Below are 23,997 nucleotides of genomic sequence, written 5' to 3' on the forward strand. Positions count from 1 at the left end.
TTTAAAATCGACGGTGAATTGCTTGATTGCTTAGAATTATGAGTAATATTGGAAATAATAGTGATGTAATGATCGTTGTGCGAGCGAATGCCCAAAAAAGAGGAAAAAAACGAAAGTCCGCTAAAATGTATCATAATTGGCAATTTGCGCCAATTAGTTTCCCGAAAATGCAGAGCGATGATTTCTCTGAAATGCCGATAATGGTATCGTGTAAAATCGCGGAAGCTGATATCACAGTCATGAAAGTCCATGTCGACAACGGCAGTAGCGTTGATATTATTTATGAACAATGCTTCGCTCAGTTGCCAGAAAGTATTAAAACAAACCTGCAAACAACCGCAGTTTCACTAACCGGTTTTGCAGGAGAATCTTCATTACCTATAGGTGTTTTGTCATTAAACATTGAGTTAGCTGATGTTAATGATGACGCTTTGGTGCGACAAGTGCGATTAGATTTTTATGTTATGCGAGCCTCTTCTCGCTATAACATGCTGCTGGGGAGAACCGCTATAAGTAAATTTGGAATTGTCCCGTCTACAATTCATGGCATGATTAAGTTTCCAACATATAAGGGAGTTGCCACAATATGTTCAATGAGCATTATGCCTATTTGTGCGGCTGTTAACGTAAAAACCACAGGGCAAGAACCTGTTGATGGTGCAGATGCTATGGAAATAATTAATCCAGCATATCCAGAACAGAAAATCAAAGTAGGACGCAATGTTAGTACGGATACTAGAAAGCAAATTGTGCAATTACTTGTCAAGTATATGGATGTTTTTGCCTAGTGTGAAAACGATATGACTGGTGTTCCGCATCATATTGCGGAACACAGGCTTAATGTGAATCCAGCTCTAAAACCCGTAGTGCAAAAGTGAAGGGGCATGGCCCCAGATCGCGTAAAATGGTTGTGTGAAGAAGTAACAAAATTGGTAAGAGCCGGAATTTTGCGCGAAGTCCAATACCAATCATGGATTGCGAATCCAGTATTGGTGAAAAAACCTGACGGTTCTTGGAGAATGTGTATTGATTACAAAGATTTGAATAAAGCGTGCCCCAAGGATAATTATCCGCTTCCAGAAATTGATTTAAAAGTTGAATCTTTACATGCTTTTCCATATAAATGTTTTCTGGACGCGGCAAGAGGATATCATCAGATTCCTATGGCTCAAGAAGACGCAGATAAAACCGCATTTCATACGGGCAAAGGCATATATTGCTATATAATGATGCCTTTCGGTTTAATCAATGCGGGTGCAGCATATCAACGGTTGATTGATACCGCATTTGATAAACAAATAGGGCGTAATCTTGAAGCTTATGTAGATGATTTAGTCATCAAAAGTGCGAAACAAGAGCGAATCATTGAAGATATGCGCGAAACATTTGACAGACTGCGAAAAATAAACATGAAGCTTAATCCGCTAAAATGTAGTTTTGGCGAAACTGAAGGAAAATTTTCGGGATATCTTGTTACAGAGCAAGGTATTCAAGCTAATCTGAAAAAGATCGCGGCTATAGAAAATATGACCAAGCCGAAAACGGTCAAAGAAGTGCAAAGTTTGACGGGAAAACTAGCCTTATTAACGCGCTTCTTGTCTAAAGCTGCCGAAAGGCAGTTGCCATTTTTCAAAACTCTGAAAGGGTGCTTGAAGCAAAAGAATTTTGTTTGGTCCAGCGAGGCAGAATCTGCGTTTCAGGAGATGAAAACGTTGTTAAAAACTTTGCCTACACTAACAGTGCCGGTTCATGGTGAAACTCTTTATCTTTATATTTCAGTAGCAAACGAAGCTTTTGGCTCAGTTTTGATTGTGGAAAGGAACAAAATACAAAAGCCAGTGTATTTTGTTAGTAAAGCTCTTACGGGGAGTGAAATAAACTATGTGCCGATTGAAAAGTTTGTGTATGCGCTCATTTTAACAACGAGAAGGCTACGAAGATATTTTCAAGGGCATCCCGTGCATGTATTAACTAATCTACCAATCAGGCAAGTCTTAACAAAGCCAGAGATATCTGGTAGACTCGCATTATGGGCGGTAGAATTAGGTGCTTATCAAATATCTTACCTTCCGCGTAGCGCGGAAAAAGGACAAGTTATGGTAGATTATCTCGCTGAACTGTCTGGAGAGTTGGAGGTGATTAATGAACGAACCGCACAAAAACCTGAACACGGTGAAACGTGGGATTTATTTACTGATGGTGCTTCATGTGCAGAAGGTGCAGGTGCGGGTTTAGTTTTGGCAAGTTCAAGCGGTGAAGAGCATACTTATGCTCTGCGGTTTAATTTTAACGTAACAAACAATGAAGCAGAGTATGAGGCATTGCTTGCAGGTTTAAATATTGCGCGAAAAATGAATGTTGTTAAGTTGCGTGCATTTATGGATTCGCAGTTAGTAGCGAATCAATTTAATGGATCTTTTGACGCGCATGATCCCTCTATGCAAAAGTACTTGCAATTGTTGAAAGAAATGGCAATGCGATTTGAGCATTTCGAACTCGCGCAAGTGCCAAGAAGCCAAAACAAAAAGGCGGATGCGTTGAGCAAATTGGCTGCGTTGACGTTCTCGCACTTTCAAAAACAAGTATGGGTTGAGGAATTACCAAGTAAATCAATAGATAGTGACTTAATGGTTGCATCTGTTACAGAAGAACAGCAAAATTGGATGGATCCAATTTTACAATATATCCGCAGTGATATTCTGCCAGATGATGGTCGCGAAGCCCGTTTAGTAAGAGAGCGAGCACCGATATATATCATCCAAGATGATATCTTATATCGCAAATCATATTGCGGGCCAATGATGCGTTGTGTCGGTCCAATCGAGGCAGAAATGATTATAGAAGAAGTGCATAATGGTACTTGTGCACTGCATTCAGGCTACAAAACTATCGCAACAAAAATTATGCGAATGGGATACTTTTGGCCATCCCTATACCGCGACGTAGCAAAAATTGTAAAACACTGTAAAAGCTGCCAAAGGCATGCTCCGCAGAATCGAATGCCGCGGCATGATATGATTCCTGTTAATTCACCATGGCCGTTTAATAAATGGGCTATTGATATTGTAGGGCCATTTCCTGCAGGTCCTGGAAATGTTAAATTCCTGATTGTCGCGATTGATTACTTTACCAAATGGGTTGAAGCTAAGGCGGTTCGCACTATTACTGGTGTGCAAGTGCGAAATTTTGTATGGGAATACATTGTTTGCCGATTTGGCATTCCGCGAGAATTGGTTAGTGATAATGGTGCTCAAATAGCGAAAGATCCTTTTAAGACATGGTGCACTGATTTAAATATTATACAAAAGTTTACATCAGTGGTGCACTCGCAAGCCAATGGGCTGTGTGAAGTAACCAACCGCGATATTGTGAGTGGTATTAAAAAGAGGTTATGCGAAAGGCGAACTGGTTGGGTAGATGAATTACCCAATGTGTTATGGGCACATCGCACTACTTTCAAAAAGAGTACAGGCGAAACACCTTTTAGTTTGGTATATGGTTCTGAGGCAGTAATCCCCGCAGAAATTCTGGTACCAACACATCGAATTGCTAACGTTGATGGCAAAGCAAATGATGTTGCGTTGAGCGAAAATCTAAATTTCATAGAAGAGCGGAGATTAATGGCTGCTATTAGAGAAGCGAATAATAAGCAGCATATTGCTAAGTATTATAACAAAAGAGTGCGTGCTTTGTCTTTCGATATAGGCGAATGGGTGCTACGAAACAATGAAGCAAGCAGAGCAGAAAAGCTTGGCAAGTTGGGTCCTAATTGGGAAGGCCCTTATCAAATTGTGGCAATTAATGCCGCAGGCTCATATAAGCTCGCGGATATAGAAGGGCGAGTTTTACCTAATGCGTGGCATGCTGTTTTGTTAAAGCGATATTATGCGTAGTTTTGCGAAAAATATCAAAGATATATGTGCAAAGTGTGACATTGGATTCAAGGCATATGGCGATATGCTTATTAGGTGTTTTTCTTTTTTATTTTTCTTGCAAGTCTTGATCACGCTTGTAGGAATTTTAAAAATAAGCACTTGTAAAAATATGCGAAAAGCTTATTTGTGAAATACGAATAGTTATGAAATGTTTTAAAGATTGTTTCATAATGATTATAGTATTTCGCAGTGTTTAAATAGCAAAGTGATGAAATTGCCCACTTTTGCATACGAATTATTGCGAAAGGAATTTTATATCCTAAGTGTTTGATTTTGCCAATGCTTAGATGCTTCGCAATGCTAATTAACTGCCTAAGGATCATTTTGGACTTAGAAGATTCATAACGTATAAGCATATACGCATACAGATTGTTTCGCAAAAGTACGCATTTATTATGTGCACAATAATATATGTTGGAAATTGCAAAGGATAAGTTTGTGTTATGAATGTTGATAATGAAAGTGCTATAAAAATAGAAGTACTTGCAAAAATATGAAACAGCGAAATTTTATTAATAATGCCGCAGAGGCAGCTGCGTGCTGTTATACAAAGTGCGTACTAATCCTTGGTTAAGTCAAGCTTGATGATGTCATCTGCAGTGACATCTTCTTGCTCACTTATTGCGGTTATCTTGGGGAGGGGAATTTCGGCTATGCCCTGCTGAGCAACCGCGTATGCTGATTTCGCGTCTTCCAGTGAGCAAAGGCGATCAGCTAATGCAGATGGTAGTGGGTCTGGCAATGGGCAGCGAATAGCAATCTCATCCATAAATTCAACCCTCTCGCATAGCCTTAATGCGGCTGCAAATGTTGAAAAATTTACAGAAACAGGCTTGGAATTGAGAATCTTTCTAGCCAGTTCAGGGAGATGTTGGCGAACCTTGGTGAACTCAAGTTCCGCAGAGGCTTTAGCAGCAAGAGCGTTGTCTCGCTCTGTTGTTAGTTTCGTCACATTCTCTGATAGTGCTTTAATGGTGTCCTGCAGTTGGTTTTCTTTCTCAGTCGTAGTAGCAACCTGTTGTTTCAAGTCATCAACGGTGGTTTTTACTGCGGTTAGCTCATGAGAAAGATTAGCACAACGTTTTTCGCTATCTTCAGCTTTGATCTTCTCAGCATTATACTTTAATTGTTCAGCTTCAAGAACATTGAAAAATTGTTCTTGACGGCATATAACGTCATATGCTGAATTGAAGCACATGTAGAAATTTTGAACAAAACTATTATGCGCGTCCAGCGCAGAGAGTTTAGAGAACTCGCATTGCTAACTTCATCTGTTGGCGCTGATCCAGAGCAGCAGCAGATGAAGCACAAGTATATCCTGCTAAACCATCAATCCGCACTCCATAAGAGTCAGGTGGAGTGCGGAACAATTCGGTGATTTGATCAAGAGTGTTCGGGCTTACAAAGAAAGGATCACCAGAAGAATCGCCTGCAAAATAACATCATTGGTTAGTTGGTGAAATAAAACTAATGTATGTTTTACGTATGCAATAACAATACGCAATATACCAGTTTGATGGTCCCCTTCGTGTTCCGATATAACTGGATTGTCGTGAGGGGGGGTCTCCTGTTGTTTATGTTTTTTGCTTTGCGAAGACGGCGGTGTTTGTAACGGCCGCTTGGTAGAGCTCGGCTTTGTATAGGGAGATTTTGAGGTCAAATTGACGATTGGAATGGGTTGCTTTTCTTTTGATGATGACGATTTAGCTTCCGGGCTTGTTAATAGTTTGGTGATCAAGGTTTTTGGATCAGCCTTCCTATCTAACTCGTTAATCTTCATTTTAAATTAAAGAAGAGCTGCAAGTAATGATTAAAATGATAAAGATTGACTGACGAGTTGAGAAATTTTCTGATACTTTGGAAAATGACTAGTGAATTTGTGATTTCAGGTCACAATATATATAGGCAACGGGGTTAATAATGTTAATTATCTATTGAGATAATTCAAACGGTAACATTGACTGTTATAACGGTAACAAAGATAATGCGAAATATGTTTCAATGCGAATAGTGGTCAGATCAAACTGCGAATTTTTAGAGTTTATCATGGTGCATTTGTTTCGCAATATGTATCATAATAAACTGGGGGGACTTGATCATATACATAGCATTGTATATGTATATTTTATTGGCTAAAGGCCAAAGGAAAAAATACGCGAATTATAATGCAAAGTTGTGGAATGTTCGCTGAAAGTAAGTTCAGCGGTTATGTTTTCGCATTAATGCAAGACCGCGGTTTAATCCGCTGAGTTTTCGCGGATAGTTAAGTAACTCGCAGACCGCAGATATTTCGATTCCTATAAATAGAGAGCTTGGCCTTTCATTTATAGGTTGTTGATTCTCTGCCATTTTGCCTAAGCCTTTGTAATTTCCACTTGTGATCTTGCCCAAGGGATTTTTACACCGCGCAAAGGTGAATTAAGCTAATTAACAATTAAGACCGGGTCGGGGTGGTTGATCACTTGATAGTTAAAGTGAAAGACGATCATCGGGGCTCAAAATAATCATCAAACGTTCCATCCTCCGTTACAATCTTATTGCACTCAATTCGTAATTAAATAACATCATTAATTAAGGATTGATCAATTGGAGTGTATATACTAATAGTACATACATCTAAAAGCTGTGTATTGTACCAGTACGAATACGGGTGCATACGAGTAGAATTGTTGATGAAACTGAACGAGGATGTAATTGTAAGCATTTTTGTTAAGTAGAAGTATTTTGATAAGTGTCTTGAAGTCTTTCAAAAGTGTATGAATACATATTAAAACACTACATGTATATACATTTTAACTGAGTCGTTAAGTCATCGTTAGTCGTTACATGTAAATGTTGATTTGAAACCTTTAAGTTAACGATCATGTTAAATGTTGTTAACCCAATGTTTATTATATCTAATGAGATGTTAAATTATTACATTATCATGATATTATGATATATTAATATATCTTAGTATGATATATTTACAGTTAAATTTTGTTACAACGATAATCGTTACATATATGTCTCGTTTCGAAATCATTAAGTTAGTAGTCTTGTTTTTACATATGTAGTTCATTGTTAATACACTTAATGACATGTTTACTTATCATTTATCATGATTAAACATAGTGTATCAATATCTTAATATGATTCATATGTATTTAGTAAGACGTTGTTATAACGATAATCGTTATATATATCGTTTCGAGTTTCTTAATTCAATAAACTCAAATTTTATGTATATAACTCATTGTTAAAATACCTAATGAGATACTTACTTATCATAATAACATGTTAACTATATATATAATCATATATATGTCATCATATAGTTTTTACAAGTTTTAACGTTCGTGAATCACCGGTCAACTTGGGTGGTCAATTGTCTATATGAAACCTATTTCAATTAATCAAGTCTTAACAAGTTTGATTGCTTAACATGTTGAAAACAATTAATCATGTAAATAACAATTTCATTTAATATATATAAACATGGAAAAGTTCGGGTCACTACACCGCCTACCCATTTTTTACACATCAAAAAACAAATTACATAGAAAGCATCTACCAGGTTGAAGATCTTAAGACCGACAGTTGAGATCATCAAGTTAAAGTGAGGTTCTATTTACCCTGAATTTTGTTACTGTATTATGATAAAGAAACATATATGACGACGCATTAACCATTGTACATGTGCTATATTCAGCGGCAGTGTGATCGACTTGACTATTTGGAACTAACGTGTGATGAATTTCAACATTAAGGCATATGAGTCAATCGAGAAACCTCATATATTATCTGCTACCTCATGCTGGTTGAAAGACTATAAAGGCCAGTTTCTTTTGATCCACCAAACATTCAACATCTATGCTTGGAAATCTACAAAGGAGACCAACGTTCAAACCTCACTACCTACACTTTGGGGGGCTTGCCTTAAAAAAAACATTCAACATCGATTGTCTACAAAATGCTTTTGTAACAGGTTTTTCATTTTTGTTGTTGTATTATTTAGTGTCAGATTAAATTTTTAAAACTTATTTTGTATTCTTTAAGCTAGAATGTCTTAAATTATATGCTACAACATGGTTACCATTTACATCCTTTTAACATTCATTACTCAATGGATCTAACGCAAATGGTAATGACATATAATTATTCAATCAGAGGCGGTAAATGGGTTCATATTGTCCCCTTTAGTTCTATAATGATAAACACTTTTTCATTGATGCAGAGTATTTTTAAAGAGTTCTATTTCAGCAACTATAGGTTATTGATGTTGCAAATGGCAGATTTCGGTAGGTCACTACGTCTTAAAAGCCACATTCCCAACGGGTAAACAGAGCTGGCGGTTTCCTTATTTCATGTTGTTCCTTTTTTTCAATCTTACGTAGTTCGTAAATGTCCAGAGCTACCATGATATTTTATTCACGTTTCAATGGACGGTGGTATGAGCAAAGAGTGCGCGGACTGTATAGGCTGGATCCTGAACCAAATGTTGCAGTTGCAGATCAGATAAAATGGCTGGGTGATGAAGTCTTCTTTTCGTGGGACTGTAACAGTATGTCAAGAATCATAACATATGGAGAACTTTCATTAATGTGTGCAGAAATTAAAACTTCAAACCTCCGGGAAAAGAAAATGATGGGTGGTGTTTGAACTTAGATGCAAAAGGTAATTTCAAAATAAAAATACTTGACTCTATCCTTGAAGATTCGTTACTCCCAACCAACCAACATTCGGAACCTACCATGTCCAATAAATTGATACCACAAATCATGTGTATATTCGTTTGGCGAGCTAAACAAAATAAACTTCTGCTTAGAACCGAGCTAAATAACTGAGGCACTGACTTACATTCGACTAGATGCCCCATGTTTGACGATGATGTTGAAACGATTAATCACACATTAGTATCATACAAAAGAGAGGTTGAAGTTTGGTACAACGTTCGAAAATGGTGGTCTTTAAACCCTTCACAACTCTCGGATATGGCAGCAGCTTGGTGAGAATCAAGACTTAAAAACTCCACAAGGAAAGTTCATTTGTCAAGCCATCGAGTGGATAACCGGTTATATAATATGGAAAAACCGTAACAGTTGCGCCTTTGGAAAAGAACGTCTCACATGTGCTTCAATGGTCAACGAAATTCAAGTAAAAAGCTTCGAATGAATTTCTTGTCATTGGAAAAAAGTGGATTAGAATGGCATAAATGGCTTTCATCTCCAAAATCATATGATGCAGCCTCCAAAAACAAGTCAGTCAGGTATTGGTTAAATAATTGAGTAATCATAGTCTGCGTTCGCACAAGCAAAACTTAGATCGTAGTAACTTAGTTCGTCACTTGAGCATGAGATTCATCGCATCTGCTGCGTTTTTTCCCTTTATATTCATATATTTTTCTAAGGTTATTTGAAATGTTTGATAAATTGGTTTCGCTTTGTCGCTGCTAGATCAGCACTGTGTTTCCTTTATATCTATCTTGCTCGGATCCTTAGTAATCTTCATGTGTTTTAGCTTCTATGTATTTTTATATAGCCCATTGGTGCTCTGCATGTGGTAGGATTCATCATTGTATACTCCATTCTTGAGATTAATAGCATCTCTCTTTTTTTTAAGTGATTATGTTATATTCGTTGATAAGTTATGTCAAATTCTAATCTAATTGCTTGGCTTTGTTTTTTGCAGTTTGGATTGGATCTATGGGCATGACTTTCTTTAGTGTCATGTTTTTCTTCTTTAATAAATCATTCCAATTGAACACACTCAAAGATAATTAATTTTCGTATTTGAGCTGATGATGTATCTTGCCTTTTAGTATGAAATAAATTGAGTTCCAAAGTTCTGATGGTCCGTTGCATATAAATCGGCTTTGTCTTGATGAATAAATTGTTATAAAGACTATATTGGTGTACATTTATTTTATAAATGTTTAGAGCGTATTCCTCCTTATATGTATACTTCGTTAAACTGGTTCATTTAAAACAATTAGTAAATGTGTATAAACTAATCATTCAAAGCTTTTGATGTAGAATTGAAAGAAGTATATTACATGTTTTTCGATTTAGCTTATGATGAGTATGACTTCACGACACTTGTCTCAACAATCGAACAAACATTGTCCTTCATTGGGTTAAATATTGGAGTTTAAGTTTTATCATCGAAGGAATAAACTCATGAACTAACAATCGAACTAACTCTCAAATTTTTTGGTTATATGATTTCTTTAAATAGAGTCATAGAGATGCTCGATAAATGATTTGCCAGTAGGCCGTATACGAATACTTTGTTAATTTTGCGTACGAGTATTTAACACAAACTAAAGTTATGGAATAAACACCAAGAAAACTAAAGTTGAATAATTTATAAGACAAAATTGCTGAAATGGTCCCTGTGGTTTGTATCAAAATGCTGATTTGGTCCCTGTACTTTTTTTTACTGATTTCATCCTCGTGGTATGTTAATGTTGTTGATTTAGTTCCTATTTCTAACGGACGTCTAAATTAGCCGTTAAGTCAGGGTCATGTGCCAAACATGTGAGGGTAAGTCCGTCTTTTACATCTCCTCTCTTTCAACTTACCCATGTTCATCTTTACCAAACCCTAAAATCATATATGTTTTTCCCAAACATCAAAATCACCACAAACAAAACTAATTCAACACAATCTCTATCTCTAAATCCCTTGAAAAAAGAACAAAACTGATTTATTTAAATTCTTTGTTTCTTTGTTTCCAACAGCTTCAAGGATGATTCTGAGAACCCCAAAAGCAAATTTATACATTTAGTCATTTACCTCTTATGAACCCACTCCTCTTATAAACCCACTGCTCCCAAATTATTACCTTTTCGGACGTAAGAACATGGTTTCTTTAAATTTAAATTAAACCCACTTGTAAGACCATGGTTTTCTAATATTTAACTTTGGCTAATAAACGTATGTGGAAATAAACGTATGTGGGATCCAAATTTAACATCTTTACAACACTAAATTCATCTCCGTCAGATCTAGCAATCTCCTTCAGATCCATCAACGTCGCTGATGAAATGGCCGCCGGAAGGCTACTGTTTTTGGACCGAAATAACAAGATTTGGAACAAATTTGGGGTTATGGAACAAACGCGAAACATAAACACGAACGAACGCAATTAGTTTCTAGCCGGCGAGGTGAAATCACCGGAACCAACCGGAATCAAATACCCTTCATCGATCTGCTATTCATCAATTGTTGCTGCTATTCTTCGATTTAAAGGTCCAATTAAGAGAAGAACAAAAGGGGATTTTGAATTTAGAATTCAATTAGAACGCTGATTTATGTTTACGATTTTTGTATGCATTTATTTTGAATTTATATTTGAATTTGAAGTTTTTTTTATGGTTATAATATGAAGAGATGGGTTTTGTAATTTGAAATTAGGTTTGAAGAAAGTGTGCAGGTGGTAGAAGTGAAGAACTTGTTTGACATTTTTTTATTTTATTTTTTTCTTTTAAATTTGGAATCTGGATATAAGATGAAGAATGAATGTGTATATGTAGTCTGATTTGATTTTGGAATTATAAAATTATAAAATGTAAAAGACGTATTTACCCTCGTGTGCGTAGCATGTGACATGAGTTAACGGAAGTTTTTAACGGCTGCTTGCCGGAGGGACGAAATCAGCTACGTTTTCAAACCACGGGGATGAACTCAGTCAAAAAAAAGCATAGGGACTAAATCAGCATTTTGGTACAAACCACAGGGACCATTTCAGCGATTTTGTCAATTTATAATAATAGTAGACCAATTAGGTAATTCGATGAAATCAGTGGTTTTGATTCAACATTGTAGGTAACGATATGTGACGACCCGGAAATTTCCGACCAAATTTAAACTTAACCTTTATATGTTTCCGACACGATAAGCAGAATTTGTAATGTTGAATCTTAAAAAGTTTGGAACTACATTCATGTAATCAATTACCCTTTGACCGTGTTCGACGATTCACGAACAATTATGTGTATATAGATATGTATATATAATATATAATATTAACTGAAAACATTAACAAAGTATTAGATATATGATACTTTACATGAACATATTTGTTTCGATATATTTATCGACAGAATTAAGAGATAATATCAAATGATTGAATTATCAGATACATTATGATATGATTACGGGCCTATGTTATGAGGTCCACTGTGATTTAAGAAATCTATTCTTTTTGATAACTCATTACTTAACCAGTATGATAAAGATAACGATATTTATATTTTATTTTATTAAATATATATAACGATTTAAATTAATATTATATATTTTTATACGCGTATTATACGTACATAGTTTTATACTTTTACTATATTTTAACTTTACATTTACTTTACTTTTACTTTACTTTAACTTTAATAATTCATACTTTAATAATTCATACTTTAATAATTCACTTTAATAATTCATACTTTAATAATTCACTTTAATAATTCATACTTTAATAATTCACTTTAATAATTCATACTTTAATAATTCACTTTAATAATTCAAAAATCTATTATAAATAGAATTCAATAGGTTTCATTATTTCATAGAAACTTGAAAATATATTTCTCTAAACTCTCTCAATCGAATTACATATATATATATTTACTTAGTACTATTTCAAGATATTATTAGTGTACATAAAATACTACGACGGAGTTATATTCAGACGATTTCAAAATAAGTTTTCAAATGAGATATAGCTAAGGAAATTATGGGTTATAGCTATGAAGGTTATGGGTATTGATCGAGGGTATTGCTCGTGAGGTCAACCTAACGTTTATCATTTTTGTTGCGTCTACGTACTTTCCTGCAATATTGAATCACAATATTGATACGTGAGCATTCATATCTTATCTTTTATATATTAATAGTGTATCCCTGACTAGTGCTCGAGTATATATGATTATGCATGTTTGTATGCTTAGTTTCGTCGTTAAATAGTTTATGATAAATCACGAATTTGATACATATGCTACTGAGATAAGTTATATGATATGCATGTCGTTGAAAAGCTGAAGAAAAAATTAATAACTTTTCATTTAGAAATCGTGTAGTTTCGATGAACGGATTAAAAGATATGGTCAACTGAATTATCATTAATTTTAATATTATTATTAAAACGATTATTATAACTGTTATCAGTTGATGTTAGTACTAAAATTATCTTTATTACTAAAAATTAATATTTTTATTGAAACTATCATTTTATTATTTTTATCATTATTATTATTATCAATATTATTTTATCAAATAAATATGCGTACAAAGATATTTTTACCACACGTAATGTAATTACATTAATAATACATACCACTATATTTTTATGATATTAAGTGAATTTTATAAATTTTATTACTTGAGATATATAAAAGTATATTTTTATCATATATGAATTTTAATATAAATTTTTATTTATTAATAAATGACTTGTATTATTTAGTATAATAAGATCTGATAAATATATTTAAATATATAAAACTACTATATATAAGTTATATAATAAACATGTATAGATTCTGAAAGTCATTTTGGGTCAAGTTGACTTTTGTTGACTTTTGCATGTCGGTCTCGAGCATTAGGATTGTGATACACTACGACTTGACCTAAATTGTTAGACAGATATTGACCAACATATAAATATATATACTTAATATAGGTTCGTGAATCCGAGACAAACCCTGCACTTGTTCAGTGCCGTCATATACATAATTGCTACGAAATACAGTATTGTGAGTTTCATTTGCTCCCTTTTTATATATATTTTTGGGCTGAGAATACATGCGCTGATTTATAAATGTTTTACGAAATAGGCACAAGTACTAAAACTAATTCTATGTGGGTTTAAACCAGAAATATACCCTTAGCTTGGTAACATTAAACTACTTGTCTATGTACGGTAGGCGCGAATCCTAAAGATAGATCTATTGGGTCTGACAAACCCCATCCTGACTATGGGATGCTTTAGTACTTCGAGGTTATTTTAAACACACCTGATTTGGTGTACTTCAGAGGGTAAAACATGAACGTTAAGGCTTGTTACCGGGTGCCTACAACTTATAGAATACTTTTATACACTTGCGAGTGTACGGATATTTATAGAAACTGAAATCTTGTGGTCTATTACTATTACGAAAATGATGGATTATGATAAACTAATGAACTCACCAACCTTTTGGTTGACACTTTAAAGCATGTTTATTCTCAGGTATTAAAGAAATCTTCCGCTGTGCATTAGCTCATTTTAAGGATATTACTTGGAGTCATTCAAGACATACTTTGAAAGACGTTGCATTCGAGTCGTTGAGTTCATCAAGATTAATATTAAGTCAATTATAGTTGGATGTAATATGAAATGGTATGCATGCCGTCAATTTTTGATGTAAAGAAAGTTTGTCTTTTAAAAACGAATGCAATGTTTGTAAAACGTATCATATAGAGGTCAAATACCTCGCGATGTAATCAACTATTGTGAATCGTTTATAATGTATATGAACGGGTCCTTTCAGTTGGTATCAGAGCGGTGGTCTTAGCGAACCAGGTCTGCATTAGTGTGTCTAACTGATAGTCGTTAGGATGCATTAGTGATTCTGGACTTCGACCGTGTTTGCATGTCAAAAGTTTTGCTCATCATTTTTGTCAGAAATTACCTGCTTATCATTCTTAGTCTAGACACATCTTATTGCATTGATTGCATGAATAGTGTATAGACAAAATTCATATCTTAGCGTATCTGCTAATTCATATCTTAGCGTATCTGTTACTGTAAACTTTGACTGACATATTTCGTAAATTCCTCCGTAATATACGAAACCTTTTGCTCTATATAATTAGAATACCACCCAATAGCCGGAAAATCATTTCATATCGAAAAAAATTCTTTATTCAATCGTACGAAATGGAATTCGTCATTAGTTCAAGTCCCTCGGATTCCGAAATGGAATTCCACTAAAGTTCCGAAAGCAGTGTGACCGGAATGGATCAACCAATTATCCATCATCTATTTTGGATGAATTGGGGATGGGTTCGTAATCTACTTAACCATTGGAGACAAGAAGAAGGTGATCCCTTTCATCCACCACATTGCCCTCTTGGCAATGAACCTGAAGCACTTACCGGCGAACCTGTCCGAAACACCATTTTCTCTCTCATTTCCAGAGTATCTCGTCATGATTGTATAATACACCAAATTCTAGATCTTATTTATCCGCTCGTCCGAACCGACAATTACCCCGGTGTAATAGAAGAAGTAAACGAGCTTCGCGCTCGGGTAGTGGCTTTAGAGAATATGGTGCAAAGGTTACAAACACCACCAGCAGCACCAACAGCATAACCAGTACCACCATCAACAGTACCATTACCACCACCAACAACAACTGCATCGCAAACCTCAACTTCACAATCTGTCCCACGAGCATCGACGTCATACGCCATGTAGATACCTAGGAATACCACAACGATGAAGTATTGATTCATAACTTCATTGGGGAAACATTCTACGGCGATTATGTAATTTCTAAAGTTTAGAAATTATCTATCCTCGCCTTAACCATAAATCAAATGAGTTTAATTTAATATTAACTCATTAAATCAATATTACATCTGAAGAAATATACACATATATATTTTCATAAAGACTGTAATAAAATTCTTTTGTACAAAATATTAATTGTGAATTTTTTTTAACGGGTAGGTAATACCCGAGAGATATATAAATTCACAATTAATATGTTACATTCTTCGAATCTGATTCAGCAAATCATCCATTATACTCCCTACTTTCACAACAATATACATTCTTTTATAAAAATCAAAACAACCATACTCATTCAAAATCTAATTACATATTCTGATTTTGAAATCTCAGAATTCGATTCAAGATATAACCGAAATCGTCACTCTTAGATTCCTACATCTTTCAAAACTATACTTTGACTTCAAAACTGTCCTAGAACCTCATTTCTATTCATGGAACTCACAAAAATATTTGTATCATTCAAAATCTTAGAACATCATATGTATATTAACAATTACAATATGTGTTCAAACATTTCGAAATTCCTAAAGACATGCGAGATGATGATCCAACCACATATTACCCACTGTCATGCATCTGAAAAGCTCTCGAAACCAAAGTTATAGTTTAACACGTATCCATGTCAGATCCTTTGATATTTATTACCAAATATAATTTTTCAATCTCTTTCCAAAATAGACAGTTTTGTCACAGCTCCAGCAAATCACCTTCATTTGTTTATACGAATAAACCTTATTATAACAATTACCCCTTCATCATTGTTACCGGGGAACCTTTCATATCTCGCCACATTAGCAGTAAACTTATCAACAACTTCATTAACCTTCGACTTAAGCCTCTCCGAAAAGCCACTATACTTATTCATTAAAACCCCATCACGTACTCACCTACATCCTGTAACAATAATTGTCACACCAACTACTGGGAATTAGCAATCAGTATTTTGAATTTCGCGACAATTTTACGTCAAAAGTTATACATATAACGTCTATCTCCTAGACTTACATACTTCGGATGTGAATTTTCTGAAAAACATCCCAAACCATGAACTAGTTCTCCGAAATTGGAAAAATGCTGATGAAGCAGCAAAAACTGTAAACGACTTTAACAGTCAAAAGTTTGATGATAAAGAATAGTATGGTAGTAAAGCTGAGAAAAAGAGAAGGTTTGAAACTGGAAAACGGATTGAGCAGACCATGAAGGAGGCTGTGGACAAATCACAAAGACTAAACCTGCCTTCAAAGGATCCAAATGATTCAGTGTCTACTGAAATCGTTAGCAAACAACTTACTTCTTATTCTAAACCTTCACAGACAAATCTTCTTCATCATCCATATTATCGTATCTTTTATTATAATATCTTCGATATTCCTGAAGATATTTTCACAACTATTCTTATCTGAAATCTTTTATCTCTTCGCAATATCTGCGTTACAACATAAAAAGAAACTGTGTTAGTTTCTAAATTCTAAAAAAAAAAAAATTTTGAATTTAAAATAGGAATGTTTTTGAAGTAGTGTTGGGAACTGAAGCATGGGTTAGTATAATATAATGACACTTGATCAACGTGATTATATTACAGTAAGTCATGCTGAGTTTCTAATGGAACGTGATGATTCACAGAACATACTGTCATCATGTACTGTTTACACGACTCTTACATTTTACCCAATTTCCAAACATATTAAGAACATATCATCTTGATAGCTCTATATTTTCGGATATTCTGGTAATTTGCCAAATCAAGATCGTGCCATTACGATTTTCTTCTTGGAACATTAACTATGTTCATCCAAAAATTCATATCTACGAATTCTGGACCATTATCCGCTTGACTTAAGGTCGGAAAGAGAAAACGAAAGCATGAAGCTCCGAAATATAATGGAGAATATAAAGCCCGATAACAACCCCGAAATTACAAACCGTGTATATCAATGCGTATAGCAATATAAAGACACGGGAGAATGAAAAACACAATAACCCCAAGGTAATGGTAGAAGAAAATAACTTCCTCCGGTGGTAGATGAAAAAGAAGAATGACATATATGAAAGTTAAGAGTATATCAAGAATCAATACTGGATGAAGCATATTAACGAATGCTTTAAAGTATGAATTGGAGAGAAAGACTAGAAGGTGTGAGATGTGGAAATAAAGAAACGAAGGGGGTGGAATTATAGTAAAATATCAGACAGAGAAATCGAGACAGATTATCGCATTTAATCAAAGAAGATCCTGATTTCCTTAATCGCCGAAGAACCAAATCTTATTGCAAAGATTTTCTTTAAATCCCATGAATTCCGAAAATCAATCATAACTACGCTATCGGTTAAAACGAATATACGTTTACTCATTTCACTCTCTTGCGATAGCTTCACTTATACTCTTCGCGTAATCAAATTATTTTATCTATATTACTCAATGATGATAAAACTCTATTTATCAACTCATATTCATCATGAAAACATTTTTATAGTTAGCCATGACGACCTCGATCAAATTTCGGGACGAAATTTCTTTAACGGGTAGGTACTGTGACGACCCGGAAATTTCCGACCAAATTTAAACTTAACCTTTATATGTTTCCGACACGATAAGCAGAATTTGTAATGTTGAATCTTAAAAAGTTTGGAACTACATTCATGTAATCAATTACCCTTTGACCGTGTTCGACGATTCACGAACAATTATGTGTATATAGATATGTATATATAATATATAATATTAACTGAAAACATTAACAAAGTATTAGATATATGATACTTTACATGAACATATTTGTTTTGATATATTTATCGACAGAATTAAGAGATAATATCAAATGATTGAATTATCAGATACATTATGATATGATTACGGGCCTATGTTATGAGGTCCACTGTGATTTAAGAAATCTATTCTTTTTGACAACTCATTACTTAACCAGTATGATAAAGATAACGATATTTATATTTTATTTTATTAAATATATATAACGATTTAAATTAATATTATATATTTTTATACGCGTATTATACGTACATAGTTTTATACTTTTACTATATTTTAACTTTACATTTACTTTACTTTTACTTTACTTTAACTTTAATAATTCATACTTTAATAATTCATACTTTAATAATTCATACTTTAATAATTCATACTTTAATAATTCATACTTTAATAATTCACTTTAATAATTCATACTTTAATAATTCACTTTAATAATTCAAAAATCTATTATAAATAGAATTCAATAGGTTTCATTATTTCATAGAAACTTGAAAATATATTTCTCTAAACTCTCTCAATCGAATTACATATATATATATTTACTTAGTACTATTTCAAGATATTATTAGTGTACATAAAATACTACGACGGAGTTATATTCAGACGATTTCAAAATAAGTTTTCAAATGAGATATAGCTAAGGAAATTATGGGTTATAGCTATGAAGGTTATGGGTATTGATCGAGGGTATTGCTCGTGAGGTCAACCTAACGTTTATCATTTTTGTTGCGTCTACGTACTTTCCTGCAATATTGAATCACAATATTGATATGTGAGCATTCATATCTTATCTTTTATATATTAATAGTGTATCCCTGACTAGTGCTCGAGTATATATGATTATGCATGTTTGTATGCTTAGTTTCGTCGTTAAATAGTTTATGATAAATCACGAATTTGATACATATGCTACTGAGATAAGTTATATGATATGCATGTCGTTGAAAAGCTGAAGAAAAAAATTAATAACTTTTCATTTAGAAATTGTGTGGTTTCGATGAACGGATTAAAAGATATGGTCAACTGAATTATCATTAATTTTAATATTATTATTAAAACGATTATTATAACTGTTATCAGTTGATGTTAGTACTAAAATTATCTTTATTACTAAAAATTAATATTTTTATTGAAACTATCATTTTATTATTTTTATCATTATTATTATTATCAATATTATTTTATCAAATAAATATGCGTACAAAGATATTTTTACCACACGTAATGTAATTACATTAATAATACATACCACTATATTTTTATGATATTAAGTGAATTTTATAAATTTTATTACTTGAGATATATAAAAGTATATTTTTATCATATATGAATTTTAATATAAATTTTTATTTATTAATAAATGACTTGTATTATTTAGTATAATAAGATCTGATAAATATATTTAAATATATAAAACTACTATATATAAGTTATATAATAAACATGTATAGATTTTGAAAGTCATTTTGGGTCAAGTTGACTTTTGTTGACTTTTGCATGTCGGTCTCGAGCATTAGGATTGTGATACACTACGACTTGACCTAAATTGTTAGACAGATATTGACCAACATATAAATATATATACTTAATATAGGTTCGTGAATCCGAGACAAACCCTGCACTTGTTCAGTGTCGTCATATACATAATTGCTACGAAATACAGTATTGTGAGTTTCATTTGCTCCCTTTTTATATATATTTTTGGGCTGAGAATACATGCGCTGATTTATAAATGTTTTACGAAATAGGCACAAGTACTAAAACTAATTCTATGTGGGTTTAAACCAGAAATATACCCTTAGCTTGGTAACATTAAACTACTTGTCTATGTACGGTAGGCGCGAATCCTAAAGATAGATCTATTGGGTCTGACAAACCCCATCCTGACTATGGGATGCTTTAGTACTTCGAGGTTATTTTAAACACACCTGATTTGGTGTACTTCAGAGGGTAAAACATGAACGTTAAGGCTTGTTACCGGGTGCCTACAACTTATAGAATACTTTTATACACTTGCGAGTGTACGGATATTTATAGAAACTGAAATCTTGTGGTCTATTACTATTACGAAAATGATGGATTATGATAAACTAATGAACTCACCAACCTTTTGGTTGACACTTTAAAGCATGTTTATTCTCAGGTATTAAAGAAATCTTCCGCTGTGCATTAGCTCATTTTAAGGATATTACTTGGAGTCATTCAAGACATACTTTGAAAGACGTTGCATTCGAGTCGTTGAGTTCATCAAGATTAATATTAAGTCAATTATAGTTGGATGTAATATGAAATGGTATGCATGCCGTCAATTTTTGATGTAAAGAAAGTTTGTCTTTTAAAAACGAATGCAATGTTTGTAAAACGTATCATATAGAGGTCAAATACCTCGCGATGTAATCAACTATTGTGAATCGTTTATAATGTATATGAACGGGTCCTTTCACGATAACCCTAAAGTGAAGGTTAATTCATACCTGAACATAGGATTTTTAAATCATTCACTTATACAAACAATTTAGAAATCTCTCACTCATATTATTTCAAAATGCCTAGACATTTAAAATCCTTCATTCAAACTTAGGATCTTATGCATTTTGAAATGCGGATTCCTCCAAATCCCACAAATCAAACGCATTGTTACAATCTTTTGGGCATATACTTACTACATTGAAGTCTAATTCTCAAAATTAGGATGTTGGTCGTTTAGGCCCAAAATGCACCTTCTAAATTTTTTGGCTCACACATACATTAACGTGTACATAGATAGAGTACCTACTTAAAATTGCAAACCGAGGGGGAACTATGGTTGGAAAAAGTTATTTCAGGTCAATACAACATGACTCCTTAGAGCCTTATGTCATACGATGTCTTATTAAATTACTTGTTTAATTCATGCTATATTTACTGCGTACCTCCTTCGATGTCTTACTTATCTATTATATTATATTATATGTTACCATAATAACGAAATTCACATAATTATTTTCAGTTATAAACCCACAAGGTTGCAGGTATTAAATTAGTATTTATATAATACATCTATAAAACCTATCTTAAAGCCTGATGGGTCCTTGGCCCATCTATAGCCCATCTATAGAATCACGCCGAATCATAACTCAATATTTTAATAGGAATATTATTATTAACATTTATAAATGAATTTATAAATAAGAAATCATATAAATCAATGTTTTAACCAACTAGCATAAGCTTTCATTCGTTGTATAAATACGAAATCATAAAATAGATAAAAGCTCAAATTCTACACAACTCAGTGACATTATTGACTAACCAAAGTGACTAAAGCAGACCATGTATAGAAAACATGAACCTGAACCTGAACGCATTTGGTTACCAATAGTCATCACATGAACATACTCTTTTTTTAAAATGATGAAACCTATTTGAATCTCTAACAATAATCTCCCTTCCAGTTAAGTCACTCGCAAATTTCATAAAGTTATGACAATCTACACATATACGAATGTTCTTAACGATCCTAATCGCACGTCTAGTTGACTTAAGTTCACCATGCTTTAACGCAAAAACAAACGCAAGTTTCTCGCTATGGTAATTTAGTTCCCTGTTCTTATCTTCCTCTTCTATATCCCTCATCACCAAATTAGTTTCTGTTACATAACCTAAACCCTTTAGTTCTTCAACTAACTTTTCCAAATCATTGAAAATTGTCTTTCTTTGTGGGTGATGAACCCCGCCTGCACCAAATTCATGAACCCGGGTCCCAATTTCAGTCCAGCTCAAACCAGGGTCCTTTTTAACGCCGAGCCCTTTCATTTGCATCCTTATATCTAACCCTTCGTTAAAAGTACCGTTTGAGTAATGTACATTCGACATTTGCACATAACTTAACGAATTATTCGGGTTCAGTTCTTGTAATATTTTAGCAGATAATTCTGCAAGCTTGGTTTCACCATGTTTTCTACATGCTCCGAGCATGGAGCTCCATATTACGGAATCGGGTTTTAATGGCATTTCGTTTATGAGCTTTTGAGCGTCTTGAACTCGGCCCGATCTTCCAAGAATGTCAATCATACAAGCGTAATGATCAAGTTGAGGAACAATTCCGTAACTTTTAGTCATGCTTTCGAATATTGTGGTCCCTTTTTCAACCATACCGGCGTGGCTGCACGCTGATAAGACGGCTACAAAGGTTGTGGAATCGGGGGGTAAGTTCATTTGGTCAAAGCATTCTAACGCCTTTTTTGGTTGACCATGTAACCCGTAAATCTTTATCATTGAATTCCAAGAAACCAAGTCCTTTTCAACAATCAAGTCGAAAACTTTTTTAGATTCGTGAACTGATCCAGATCTTCCATAAGCGTGAATTAATGAGTTTGCAAGCACGGTATCATTTCCAAAACCGTGTTTGAGTATCTGAGAATGAACAGCCAACGTGTGTCGATCAGTCACTAGACCAGCACACGCTTTTAGTACTATTGAATACGTATGACGATCGGGACTAAAATCCTCCAGACGTAGTTTACAGAACATTGATAGGGACATTTCAGGGTCTTGTTCTGCAAAGATTGTAATGAATGCAGTCCATGAAACAATATCTCTAATACCTGATGTTTCCTTAAACAGATTGTAAAGATTGCTAATTTCCGCATTAAGATCAGCATACGCTTTAGCCAATGAGGTTATTACTCCTATTTCGCAAATAAACCATGTTTTTATAGCAAGACAATGCAGCTGAAAACAATACTTGAGACATGAAGCTTTAACATAACTATTATCACAATCTTTAACAAATAGTAAAGACGAAAAGATACTAAGAAGTGTAGCACGGTCAAAACCAATATCGGATTCATGTCTCATTAATGTGAACAACTTAACCGCTTCTTCCCATTTACCACTAGTCTGAAAAGCAGCCATCATCGAGTTATATGACACAAGGTTTCGAGACTTTAACCATTCGAATACCATCCAAGCTTCATGCGTATCATCTTTATTCTTCGAATACATGGTAATTAACGCATTTGCCACATACATATAGCAATCAAAACACGTTTTAACTGTATGCGAATGAACTTGTTTCCCAAATTCGCGATCACAACAGCTTAAAACGCTGGCGTATGCAAACTCATTCGGGCGATAACCTTCAACTAACATGTTATTGAACATACCACAACTCTCTTTACTTCTATCAAATTGAGCATACCCAGAAATAAGTGCAGTCCAAGAGACAACATTTCTCTCAGGCATTTCATCAAACACCTTATGTGCAGACTCCAACGATCCACATTTCGCATACATATTGATCAGGTGATTAGATACGTATAAATTGGGTATAAAATGATTTTGGTTATGGGCATTGAGGAGGTAGTTGTGTAGAGCTTGGCCTTGTAATAGGCAGCCATGGCGAGCACTCGCGTGAAAGAACTCGGCGTATGTTTGTTGGGTATGAGTGAAATTTGAAGTGCAAATTAGAGTGAGTGCTTCATCTAAATAACCTTTTGTTAATAAAAAACTTAGATTTTGATGGCAAGTATTGGTGGTAGTAGTGAATGCGCGCCGGAATGCAAAGGGTATCATTTGATTTGTAATGTTTATGTTTATAAACAACAAAAATTATTTGTAACACTTGCAATGTATCATGCTGCTATAAAAAAATGGTTTATCATTCATGCTTTGTCACGGGTCTTACCTTAAAAAATAAAAATAGAAGAATTTTGAGTATTTAGTATTAGTCTATTAGACTAGAGATTAGGATTACATTATACTGATGGTCCA

At 33.9% G+C, this 23,997-nt stretch overlaps 1 protein-coding gene across 1 annotated transcript; it reads right to left on the minus strand.

Moving 5' to 3' along the window:
* Positions 1 to 21,504: 21,504 nt before the first annotated feature.
* On the minus strand, positions 21,505 to 23,651 carry LOC139894004 (pentatricopeptide repeat-containing protein At1g71420). The gene has a single exon (XM_071877209.1). The coding sequence runs from the start codon at positions 23,518 to 23,520 to the stop codon at positions 21,595 to 21,597; it is 1,926 nt and encodes a 641-aa protein (XP_071733310.1). The 5' UTR covers positions 23,521 to 23,651; the 3' UTR covers positions 21,505 to 21,594.
* Positions 23,652 to 23,997: the final 346 nt, after the last annotated feature.

The sequence above is a fragment of the Rutidosis leptorrhynchoides genome, chromosome 2 (assembly GCF_046630445.1).
Source record: "Rutidosis leptorrhynchoides isolate AG116_Rl617_1_P2 chromosome 2, CSIRO_AGI_Rlap_v1, whole genome shotgun sequence".
NCBI lineage: Eukaryota > Viridiplantae > Streptophyta > Magnoliopsida > Asterales > Asteraceae > Rutidosis > Rutidosis leptorrhynchoides.